Source organism: Varanus komodoensis, unplaced genomic scaffold (genome assembly GCF_004798865.1).
Source record: "Varanus komodoensis strain SLA01 unplaced genomic scaffold, ASM479886v1 scaffold61, whole genome shotgun sequence".
Taxonomy (NCBI): Eukaryota; Metazoa; Chordata; class Lepidosauria; order Squamata; family Varanidae; genus Varanus; species Varanus komodoensis.
The window spans coordinates 698,023-710,952 of record NW_025336236.1 but is presented as its reverse complement, the minus strand read 5'-3'; the positions used below and the strand labels follow the sequence as shown (position 1 = coordinate 710,952).

At 41.2% G+C, this 12,930-nt stretch overlaps 1 protein-coding gene across 1 annotated transcript; it reads right to left on the bottom strand.

The window, feature by feature from the left end:
* Positions 1-3,218: 3,218 nt before the first annotated feature.
* Positions 3,219-10,563, bottom strand: LOC123033327 (CDKN2A interacting protein). The gene is made up of 3 exons (XM_044449911.1): positions 10,094-10,563; positions 7,243-7,370; positions 3,219-6,718 (listed from the first exon to the last, which is right to left on the bottom strand). Exons 1-3 carry the CDS (start codon positions 10,372-10,374, stop codon positions 5,718-5,720), a joined length of 1,410 nt encoding a protein of 469 aa, XP_044305846.1. The 5' UTR covers positions 10,375-10,563; the 3' UTR covers positions 3,219-5,717.
* Positions 10,564-12,930: the final 2,367 nt, after the last annotated feature.

Here is a 12,930-nt window from a genome sequence, read left to right as displayed (position 1 = left end):
TCCAAGAGTTTTCAGGGCTCTTTCTGCACCTTTTCCTTTTCTCTTACAAGAACCCTGCGAGGCAGGTTGTGCTGCGAGTTAGTAACGCCAAGGCCACAAGTGACAGAAGAAGGATTTGAACTTTCTACCAGCAATTAAATGGGTAAATTTTAATTCCAAGCAAGACTCGGGTTGCAGTCCCCGATGAATTCGTTGAACATGCTTTCGAGTAACACTCCGGGATTTATCCTTGACATACCGCTTGGATATGTTTTAGTCAGTACAGAAATAATACTGCTTATCTGCTTGGATCCACAGAAGGAAGCAGGAACTGATACAGTAAGGCTTAGTTGCTTGGGAGTAAAACCTATTGAATTAAGTGGAACTTATGAATAAATGCTCATGGGCTTGCGCTGTTTTATTTAAGGCTTTATAACTGATTCGATTCGTCACAGCTCTCAGAACGATGTACATGTTATGCAATATTGCACTATTCATTGCCTTTTTAATACTGGAGGGTTTTTTTTTTACTATTAATGCTTTTTGCTATTAATCCTAAACCAGCTATTTGCAAAAGAATCCAGCTTCTTTCGCCTCGCACAATCATTTAACAGTACAGAGGATGCATTATAAGAAGGCTACATTAATGGTTCGCGATTCGGCATTAGGTGGGAAAGCTTCCGTTCTCGTATCGTTAAGCAAGTGGCTGCCTTCAGACCTTCCAGCGACCGCAGTCAAGCCCTTGCGGTAAGCAGGGACGTACCATCCCGCAGGAATTTCCAAAAAGGAGCAGGCATCCCGAGAATGAGCCCCGTTCTGTTGGTGCGGCGGCTTCTTTAAGAAGCTGTTGCGCACTACCTGCGTAACTATGGAGGTGACGAGAAGCCCCTCCCGCGCTCACCCGCTCGGCCCTGGGGGCTTCTTAGCGGAGAAAGCGTGAGCGTGCGAGACGGGTTGCTGCGCACTGGAAAGCGCGCGGCACTCTCTGCCCGAGGTCCGGGGACTTTCCCCTAGGCGGGCGCCAGGCCCAAGAGGAACTAGCGTCCTCCGCTCGTAGCCTAGAGAGCAGGTCTTCAGGACGCCTGGTACAATTTCGCGCTCGCGGCTGCCTTATAAACCCTGCTAGTGCAGTAATTTTCCTCGATACAGTGAGCAAGATTAGGCACGAGCCTTTCCCATTCTGTTTGAGCAACAGTACTGAGGCAGCAATTTCTTTCCGAGCACTGCTATTGCTTTTTCTGTGGAGTATTCTTTATAAGAGATATTTAGCGTCACTCTTCGTGCACTAAACTTTACACACACGTTATGCAAAGGACCTGTATTATCCCGCCCCTTCGTGACGACAAACGGGAAGTAAAAGGCGTTCCAACTGGGCGGTGGCGATGCAATTATTTGACGTGCTGAGGGTCAAAGAAATCCTTATGTGATATTTCCTGAAGTTTGGGAGAATTCGGAGGGCCGCATAGAAACTTGTTGATAGCAAGTGGTAGGGAGTTAATTGGAGGTGTAGAAATGCAATAAATAATAAGCTACCCACTCCAGCCATTTTGACTACAACTCCCAGAAAACCCTGCCCAACATGGCCAATAGCTTGCAACGGTGGGAATTGGAAGTGTAAAAAACTAGGAAAAATGGGGCTCGCAGTGGGAACGTTGCCATTTATTGTAGGATTGACAGCTGTTAATTTGTGCTGAGTAATTAGCACGCCGTTCCCCAGCTAGACCCTCTAGCCCTCCAATTTTAGTGGATTGCCCAAGACTTGGATCTTGGAAATTCCAATGTAAGAGTGCAGAACCTCAGGCCGGTGGGTCATAATCTGGCCCTCCTGCAGCGCCTTGAATACCCTTTCTCCCCAGGCAGTGGCTGGTAGTTTCCTGCTTTTTATGCTGTTCTTGCTCACACCTTCTAGGTCTGTTGCTGAATTGTTGCAAACTGCCTCAAGAGCTTCAGCTGCATTTTTTGCCCCCACTTCTTGTGTTTCTCAGAAATTGAATGTAGCTTTCAATATGAAAGAGGTTCCCACCCCAGCCACTGGACCCATCTGCTCATACTCTGGTTAATATTCTCTGTATGTAGTAACTAATATTGATTACCTATATATTCCTCAATATTGTGTCCTTCTGCTTTTTATTTAGGCAAAATCAGGATGTTCAAAGAATAAAATCTGTATAAATCAGGTAATAAAAATAGAAACATACAGCAATATGGGAGTCTCTCTCTTTTCTTGAGTACTGTTTATGGGGGCAGACTTTAACATGGGTATGCTGAGTACCTTATAACAAAATTGTTGCAGAGTTGTCTACTCCGTAGTTCCATTTACCTATTGTATTTATATTGTGCCTTTTCCCAGTAGTGAATGGTGCCTATTCCCAACACCTAATACACTATGGACAGACTTTTAGACAACATACAGAGAGCTTTATTCTTGCATTGCATTTATTGATATTCTTGCATTTTCCATCTTGCCTTTCGATCTCCTGTGAGGAACTCAAGATTATTTATATAACTCAATTTTATCCACCTTGTGAAATAGGTTAGGCTGAAGGTGACTGACTGACTCAGAGCCACCCACCCTTCATGGTGATTGGAGACAAGGACTGGGATCACACACATCTCCAATCCAACACTCTTAACCATCACGCTGGCTCTTTAAGATGTGCAGTGAAAGTTTTACTCCCACATATATACATCTAATAACGTTGTTGATTACTGTTTACAGTGAAAAAAGCCTACTTCTGAGTGTAGCAAGGATAAATTGCCAATGCCATTGCTGCTTCATTCAAAAAGCATGCAACCGAATGCAGAGATGGTTGTGCTTCATTCACTTTTAAACACATTATGCCCCACCCTCTTCAAGCAGATGTTTCACTATGTAAAATGGAAAACCCAACCCAAACCAGAAGGCAAGGAGTGCAGTTACTCTACCATTTTCCAGCTCTATAGGCAGAACTGTACAAGCAGCTATATATGTTGGTGCCACAGTATTTCTCATCAGAGGTAGCTGGGGGGAGGGGGGCAGAGTGGAAACTGAGCCTCAACATCAGAGTTCTGAATGCACATGAACTGTGGGACAAATTAGAAAGAGCAAGTCAATTCATGAAGCACACTTTAGTACAAATAATTATGATCAAGTTTCTCTATTCCAGATTTTGCACTGCAAGATCTACTTTTTTGCATTAACAAAATCTGAACTGTTTTTCAATGGTTCTGAAAGAAGTCTGACACATTTACATCTGATCTGGAACCAAACAATTGAAAATGTCTTTATTTCAATTAGTTTTTTTTACATGAACAGCCATTTTCCTTTAAAAAATGCTACCACATCATTCCTTATCTACCATTTCTACACAAGATACCAATAAATGCATTTGAACAGAATGTAATGATCTGAATACTGCTTTGCATCATTCTCTCAAGTTCAGAGAAGGGACATTTCTTGTCTGCTTCTCTGCCAAATATCTGCTAAGAATCAAGAGCCTTACTTAACAATGAGGGATGGGGTACAGGTAGGCTGCTGCAGGAGGGAAGAATTAACCAAAATCAGGTTTGTGACCTAAACCAAGTTAACCAAGGTTTTCCTTCCCTTCTTCCTTTGTCTCCTTAAACATTTCTCAGGAAGCCTTCCAACCAAGGTTTTGGTTAGGGCATATGCAGAGATGTAATGCCACAGAAAATTTTTGCGGGGGAAAGGTTTTTTTCCCCCCCCCGCTTTCCACAGAAAAAGTTTCTTTGCCCAAGCTTTCTCATTCCTGAGTGAAGTGGCTGCAAGGGCAGGATAGGACAGGAAATTTCATACTGTGAACTTTTAAAAAGTTACTTTCTATAGGAATCAAACCATGTATTTACTACACATCAGGCAAACTGCATTATTTTAGCAATTGTTAAAATTTGCTACTTGTGTTTGAGTTGCTAGATTGAAGCATGGAATCCTATTTAGATCTCCTACTTTGGCCCTAATCTTCAAATCAGTGCAGCTAGCTGCTGCTTGGGATACTTATTGCATGCAAAAACTACAATCAAAATTGTGCAGTATGGGAAAAATAACAATAGAAGACTTTTTCCATTAACTATCAATATACATTTGGAAATAAGTCAGTCTATCAACACAAAGCCATAAAAATGAGGGATTAAAATAGCATTTGATCTAGACTTGTTACACTTGAAGTACACAATTGAAATCAATGGTACCTAAGGGAGTTATCGCCAACTTAAGGACCACTGATTTCAATGGGTCTACTCAAAGTACAACTAAGTCTGATTCCAACCCACAGATAATGCTTTCCCTACCAAAAATAAATTTTCAGAATAACTCAAGTTTTGACATACACACAAAAACTTATGCAGTAGCCTTCCCCTGTACAAGCATGAAAAATCATTGGGGAAAGGAAGAAAAAACATGTCCTGTTATGCACATGAAGGATATCAGGCATCTATGAATTGCAACCTTTATCAATAAAAGCAATCTGTTTCCCACGGGCTGCTGTATAACCAAGGTTTTACTTCTATTTTTGAAACATGTTGAAAGGCAATTATATATGGTCAGCTTTAATCACCATAATACCAGCTGCAACATACATCAGTTACCTCCTGTGAATTGTGGAATGATCCACTGATGCAGTAGGGATTCCACAGTACCTATACAAAACATTTTTACCATGGAGGTAAAGGACCACCTGTGCATTTGTTTTATTCATATTCTGCCTTTCTGCCTGCAGACAGAGGCACTCAAGGCAGCGACATGTAGAACTATATTCAGGCAATGCAGCACTGCAGAGCTCTGGATCATGCTCAGCATGTCAGTGCAACAGAACCTAGTTAGCGCGTGTGTGCACTGACATCTCAAAGTCAGAGTGCAATGTAAAAATTTGAATAAAATTAGCACTTCATATGGATTGCAGAAGTTGCTAATTAATACCACAGGGTTTAAGACTAAGAGTAACTATCAAAGATACAAAAATGGACTGTTAAAAGTGCTCAAAGAAAACAGTATTACATAAAATCTAATAATTTTCCCTAAATTATTGCAGACATAAAATGTGCTTTAAATAGAAAGCTTTATTTATTTATTTGAAAAAGTGAAAAATGTGGTGTCTCACAAAAAAAGAAGATAAGTCTTCTTGGAAGCATTTTTAGTGATCTAGGTAATTTGGTGGGTTGTTCTTTTTTACTGATAATGTGCAAGTATGATAATAAAATAGGACCTGCATATCATTTCTGAATTAAGATTTAAAATATTACTACTTCATTAAAATAATCAAAATCAACTATTTTCTTATTTAACAGGCATATGAACATTATGAGCCACACACAAAGCAAATGATTAAATGTTTGACTGAATTTTAAAGACAACTTTATCTCATCAAGGTACAATGGTTCTTGTCTATATATTCATTTGCAGCTAAAAAAGGATATGGGTTCACATGAGAGCATTACTGCTACCAAATTGTAGGAATTACAAAATTAGACTGTACTGAACAGCAAACTGTACCTTAATTTTGTTAAAAAATATAAGACTTAGGTAGAGTATATAGCAAATAAAAAAGCACACTAATGTGCTATATATATATGTTAAGGCATACCTCTGCACACTTTACATCTCTAAGAAATTATTTACATTTGCTACTGAGTGAAAAGAACAAGAATGGTATTTGTTCTGCAAAACAGAAAACTGAGAAATACAAAATATCTGGAAGTCTAATTTAGTGTACAAAAGTAATCCAGTAATTTGTGTTAAAACATTATTTGCTAGTAAAAGCAGTGACTGCTTCATTGATTTGCAAAATTTCTTGAGGATTTCTTAATGCAGGAGGTAAATTTAACGGTTTTGACTCTTCATCAAGAAGCACCAAATCTTCAATTTCTCTTCCTTTGTACTTCCTTTTACATAATTTCACAATAACCTTCTTCTTGAGAAATAGTTTCAGTGCCTCCCTTGAAGCAACTGCTTTGGCATTTTCTTTACTTTTTCCACAACCAGTACCCAAATATACAGATCTGCATCTCAGTTCACAAACTACACTTTCCTGAGAGCTTTTATTCTGAGGTAAATCCGCAAGCTCTTTCAGTGGTACAAATTCAACATCTAATGTTGCTTTCACAGACTGAACAGATGAGTTTAAGAGTTCTACGTGATTGACATTGGGACTAAACCCTCCAACAGCAACCAATTTCCAAGCAACAGCTTTGTATAGTCTATTGAAAAAAGGTTGCCTCTCTTTTGCATCTTCACTGGTTAATAGTTTGCATGGCACTTTGACAGGAACCACACTTGTGTGGGAACTGCTTTTTGAAGCTAACATCGCAGAACCTTCCAAGCTGACTTTCTTTTCAGAAGGTAACACCTTTTCGGATTCGGAAGATTTAGTTAAACAGTAATTCATCTTTGATTCAGGGCCTGGCAAAGACGTCAAAGCTGATTTATGCCTACTTGTTGTAGAATCATAATTAGCAACTCTGGGTTCTATTCTTAGTCCAATGGAAGATGCTGCAGACGCTGCCTTCTGGGCCCCGGCCGAAGACGCTGCCTTCTGGGCCCCGGCCGAAGACGCTGCCTTCTGGGCCCCGGCCGAAGACGCTGCCTTCACTGGATTTTTGGATGCCTCTTTTCCTGGGTTCTTTACAGATTCAGTATGTGTTTCCATGAGCACGTCTGCCTTTGTAGACTTCGCATCACTGCCACTAACTTTTGGAGCTTTGTCTGTGCTAACCGCTCGTTTCTTGCAAGGCTCTCCTGGCCCTTCTAGAAAGTATAAACAAATTACGTCTGTAATTCTGAGTAAATTTAACTGACCTTAATCAAACAGCACAGCATAAAAAAATGAAATGAAATAAAATATGCAGAATCAAGGAACCTCAAAGTCTTATCCAGTTCACATAATTAAGGAGTTGGACTTCTCACTAATTTTACAAATATATCAGGCGGGTCCCTTTGTATTAAACATGTGGATTTAAAGTAGATATTGCATCCTTGTTGTTTATGTATTGGATCAAAAGTAGTGCTTTTACTTACAGCTGTTACAAAAACTGATAACAAGAGTAAATGGAATAAAATATGAAGGTCTCATGACAATTAGCATTCTCTACGACAATTCAAAAATTCACCTCGCTCATACTTGAGCAATTTTAAGATCAAAGCAAAACAAAGTTACCTAGCTAATAACATCTGAAGTACTAACAATTTAAAGAATGAAACCAACTGAAGGCTAACATGTATATTTGTTTTACTATAACCTATGTGTATTTGCACAGCTATTATCTGCTAACCATTGCTACTGGATATGCCTCGTTTCACCTTGGCAACCAGTTCATCTCTGAGAGTGTGGGTTGGAGCATTGGTCACTGTGATGCCTGCAGCCATGTCCTTCACCTTTTCCATCACTTGTGGAGAATACCTGAAAAGGAAAGAAAAGCAGCAATTAACACTTTAAGGAATAGTGTATTCCATCATTGTTACATGTTCAAGTCCCACAATTATATAGTTTGGGTTTCACATATTGTGAAGAACAGCTATCACATCAGATCTGAAGCATTACTGTAATTAGGACTCTGACAAGAGAAAAACAGAATAATTCTCTCTGCAACACAATGTTTCCAGTCATGTAATTGCATAGATGCATAAATTTTGTTGAATTTGAAGTATTTTCTAGCCCCAAATATCTGTCATGAAATGCAGATGCAATGCTTTAAAGTGATGATATAAAAACAATCCAGGAGGACACCTAGTCAGTACACTGTATATATTGTATAGAATCCAGATTAGTTTATTTAAAGCATTTTCATACAACTGTTCATGCTGCTTAGAACCCCAGATTATGGAACAATTAATTAAACCACAGTGCAAAGTACAACCATTTTTACTACCAAAAAACATATCCACTGAAGTGCCTGAATGAACTGAAATGTTTTAATTTCACTGATGTCAGAAAGACTATAATGTGGGCACCTGATGAACTTCTAAAAAAAAACCCCAACAAAAACAAAAAAACCCAGAAAATATGTCTGGACAGTTCAGCCTGCAAAGTCTTGGAAGCACCTTCGTGCTGCCCTTCAAAAGATATCAGGGCAGATAACCGAAAAGATAACCTAACCCTAATTCTTTATTCTTTCAGGTGCCAGTTAAAAATTTATCTTTTCATAATTATTTTGGTAGGTAAGCTGTTTTGGTTTAATGGTTTATGTTGCTGCTGCTCCCATATTCTGATTTTAATGCAAGATAAGCTTTTTAGTATGTATAACTTTTATCTGTTATTAGGCCATTTTAACATTTATCAATTGCTTAGTTTTATGCTTTTTCCTTTTTTAGTTGTTAACTTATTGATTGATTTTATATTATGAATATTATAAATGAATTGAATTGTTTTGTTGTTAAATTGTTGCTTAGTATGTTGTGAGCTGCCAAGAGAGCCTTTGGCTAATGGAGCAACATACAAGTCAAATAAATATTAAATATCAACTTTACTGAGTTAGAAAAAACTTTATCACATGAGTTTCTATACTCAAATAAGAACATGTTTAACATAATAGTGGAAATCACAGAAAACAGCAACTGTTGCTACAAGAGGCAGGTACCTTGCTGAAGCTAAGCAGGTCTGGGGCTGGTCAGCATCTGGAGAGATTATCTAGGAATCTATTTAACACACCATGATAGAAAAAAGGCATGGCAGAAATAACTATTTTTGCCATTTAAAAACCTGCATCTTCCTTATTTTCTAATCAAGAAAAGCATCAGTGCAATGTTCCATAAGACTACCTGTTAATTCATTTGTAAGAACAAATCATATAGGTAAGCGTAAGTCAGCTGAAATTTGGCTCTAGAAACTGATGCTTGGGAGACAGAGTGTTGCTCAGTCCCATGTTTTCTCCAGTATGAGTTCTTCAGAGAACAACATCTCCCATGCTATTCAACATCTACATGAAACTGCTAAGTGGGTTCATCTGGAGTTTTTGAGAGTGTTGTCTCTATTTCTCCTTTTCATCTTCAGCAGGTGAGGCTCTGGATGTGCTAAACTGCTGCCTAATTGCAACATTGGACTGAATGAGGTTTAACAAATTGAAATTTACTTCAGACAAGACTTAGATGCTGTTGGGGGAAGCTTCCCCTGAATGGAGGGTGCTCAACCTGTTCTGGATGGTGTTACACTCTTCCTGGAACAGGTTTGGAGCTTGGGAGTACTCCTTGATCCATCTTTATCACTTAAGACTCAGGAGGCCTCAGTGGTACACAGTGCCTTCTACCAGCTTTTACTAGGGGCCCAGCTAATCTGGACAGTTGGAACTTCAGCTTTACTCTAGTAATCTCTAAAATAAATTACTGTAAAAAACTCTACATGGGGTTGCAACAGTTGGGAAACTTACAGCTTTTGCAAATGTGCCAGCCAGACTAATAACTGGGATCAGATGGTCTGATTATATAACTCCAGTTCTGGGCCACTTGCAATGGCTGCGTATGTGCTTCTAAAACCAATTCAAGGTGCTAGCCTTAAGCTGTAAAGACCTTCCAACTTTGCACCACAATACCTGATAGAACACCTCTTCCAACCACATTGTACCTAGTCACTACACTCAACATCTGGAGGCCTTTCTCCAAATGTCACATCCCAGTGAGACTTGGCAAGTGGCAACAAGTAGGAGAGTCCTCTCTTTAGCAGCCTCCAAATTTTAGAATGATCTCTCTGCTGAGGCTCCCCATCAATTTTACTATTTTTTAAAGCAACAGCTTAAGATTGCACTCTTTGCCAAGGCATTTACCACCTACAAATGGCACATAGAGGTGGCAAAGGGGGCATAAAGGCAGTTATTTTTCTGCAAAACTTCGTGTTTCTTGTTGCTTTGTTCCAAATTTATTTTATTACTTTTGCTCACTGCCCAGAAAACTTCGACTGTTAAGCAGTACAATACATAAATAATAAATAACAAAAATATTTGCACCAGCTCGGAAACCCAGCCACAGATTTCCATCAACAATCAGACTGTACCTGGCTTTCCTTTAACGCTTTCTTCATTTCTACTAAAGCGTTTTAAGGAACAAGCAATTCCCTTTGAAAAACTGCCTACCTTTACGTAAGCAAGCATTTAAAATCGGTATTTCTTCAACAGATCAAAGTCAGCGACTCACCGGCATCCCAGGAAGACGTGGTTGGCCCACACCATAGAGAAAGAGACGAGGCGCCGCAATTCCGCGCTGTCGTCGTCGTCCTTCCCGCCCAGAGACAAGGACAGCGCCTCCCCGTTGCGAATCAAGAACTCACGGCGATAATGCCAGTGCTGCTCGGGCTCACACTTCCCGCGCAGCTTCTCCACCCAGTCAAACCCGGCATCGCCCGCTTCCCCCATCTTCTCATTCCCCGGGCTGGATACAGAGCCGGGCCCCGCTGTGGCGGCCTCGCCGTCGGCCATGGGCCGCCAGGAACCTGTGCTCGGCGGGCAGCTGCTCGCCGCGGCTCACCCTCCGCTGTTCACCCCCGGCCTAGAAACAGGAACTGTTCGTCGCCTGGCCTAAGAGACAGAGGGAAGCACAGGCCCGTTTCCCGCCTGAACCGGCGCTGTTATTGCGGTTGCTGTAGCTGCCGCACAGAACTCCCCACCCCGGAGATGATCATATCAGAAGTGGCCAATCCCTCGCGGCCAATATCCGGCTACCCATTATGACGCCATTTCCGCCGCAGCCCCCCTTTCCTGGATGCTCAAGCGAAACGCTTCCATCCCACAATTCATTGCTCGCTATCGGGGAAGAATGCCATGGCAACCGTCAACTTTCGCAACCGTCAGCTTGGCTTTGTAGGCGAGGCGGGAGCACATCGCTGAGTAGGAAAGTTCTCGCTTTTTTCACGTAAATTTCCAACCACGCGCTTAAACATCTGGAAGAGCATTTCATATCTCTTTGTTCTCACTTTGAATCGGGTACCGGAAGTTCCCCATTTTAACTCTTGTCCAGCCGTTGGATCCCCATTCCCTTTCTTCCTCATCTCGGAACGTCTGGCGGCAGATTTGAATGGATAATTCTCCTAAAAAAATGTTCCACGTTGGTGGCTGTTTTGAGCAATCGCCACTGGGGAGCCAAGTTGTAGAAAAGGATACATCAGCTTTCTCCTTAAGGTTGCCGCTCTGTGGGACTGTCTTTGGCACAGACATGTATAAAATTGTACTATAACAGTCCGGGCTATTAAGTACTAAAGAACTGGCATTGTAAAACACAGTTGAATAAAAGCAGCATAATTTTCACCAAGGGAGAGAAATGTTTGTGTTGATTACACCACTCCCTCCACCGTTACCGCAGTACAGATAGCGTCAATCTTGGTGCTGCAGGATAGAGCACATTCATTTATTCTCTCGTGCGTGTGTGTGTGTGTGTGTGTGTGTGTGTGTGTGTGTGTGTTTATATATGCTGCCTATAACTGCCAAAGGCCTTCCTGGGCGCCAGAGGCCTTCCTAGTCATGAGTGATGTCACTTATAAGTCTCTTGGAAATAGACTTTTCACATATTTGCATTGTGGGTACCAGCCCTGCCATCAGAAAGCTCTTCATAGTCATAATCTTGAGGGATATCCCTCAATTTGAATGTGAAGATGATAATACTGATTCACCTTTGAAGAGTGTAAGTGGTAAATAAATGTTATTCTTTAAAGATTCAGATACATCTGTTTTATAAATTCTGGGTGGTGGCTTGTGCCATACCAATGGTTCGTGTTGGTTTATATCACCCTGTGGAGCACGTTTGCCTCCAGTTATTGATGCCCAAGCCACTCCTGTCTGCTCCCCTTCAAAATACAAGCAAACAAGAATTAATTTCAAAGCCAGTTTTCAATGCAATACAACAGCCTGGTGTGTCTTTGCAAGACCCAAATATTTGCTTTGGATTGTAGCCACAGACCTCCCATTGGTGCTGAAAAACAAAAAAATAGTTCAGCTATTTTGGCTAGTTTATAATTTTCTTGGCCTGGGCAACATCACAACAGAGGAGTCATAGGTTTCCAGAATCTGCGGAGATTCTCCTGGAAGGTGGCTGTTCCCATAATGCATTTATTCAGGCTGAGATATTCCCTTATACATTAACTATGATAACTATAAATTAACCCAAAGTGGCTTACATAGTTCCATGTTATCTATGCAATAACACCACTGTGAAATATGTTAGGCTGAAGGTAAGTCAGGGAATCATCGGGATGGTGGCTGGTAATGAGCAGGGTTTCCCCGGGTTCTGTCCTGGGACTGATCCTTTTCAATTTTTTCAATGACCTGGAAGAGGGGGTGATCAGTCTGCTGATCAAATTTGCAAACAATACTAAAATAGGGGGGGTTGTCACAACTGAGGAGCAGGTACTCTGGATCCAGAAGGATCTGGACAGACTAAGGAAGTGGGCAGGGGACAACAGGATGGCGTTCAATGTGGATAAGTGCAAATTCTTGCACTTGGGGCATAGGAATGGATATCATAAGTACAGGTTAGGGGACAAGTGGCGGGAGAGCAGCACTTGTGAAAGGGATCTCTGAGTACTGGTTGACTGCAGGCTAAACATGCGTCAGCAGTGTGATGCGGTGGTCAGGAGGGCAAACGCCACCTTTGGTTGCATAGCCAAAATCATGGCTTCTAGATCAAGAGAGGTATTACTGCTGCTCTATAGAACTCTGGTGTGCTCACAACTGGAGTATTGTGTGCAGCTCTGGGCTTCATATTACAGGAAGGTTATAGCCTGGTTGGAATTGGTGCAGCGTAGGGCTACAAGGATGGTGACCAGATTGCAGGGAAAGCCATATGAGGTGAACTGATATGAGGTGAACTGATATGAGGTGAACTGACCCAGCTGAGGGAACTGGGTCTTTCCAACCTGGAGGAGAAGAAACTCTGATGGGATCTGTTGGTGACATATAGGTATATGAAGGTACCACATGGAAGTGAGTAGAGACCTGTTTTCCCCTGTGGAGTTGGGCAGGACATGTTCCAATGGAGCAAAG

Excerpts from the sequence above, each read along its gene's own strand:
- LOC123033327 (XM_044449911.1), bottom strand. The coding sequence starts at position 10,374 with ATGGCCGACGGCGAGGCCGCCACAGCGGGGCCCGGCTCTGTATCCAGC. Across the intron at positions 7,371-10,093 it reads CACGTCTTCCTGGGATGCCG|GTATTCTCCACAAGTGATGG; the intron begins GTGAGTCGCTGA and ends TTTCCTTTTCAG. Across the intron at positions 6,719-7,242 it reads AGGCATATCCAGTAGCAATG|AAGGGCCAGGAGAGCCTTGC; the intron begins GTTAGCAGATAA and ends TATACTTTCTAG.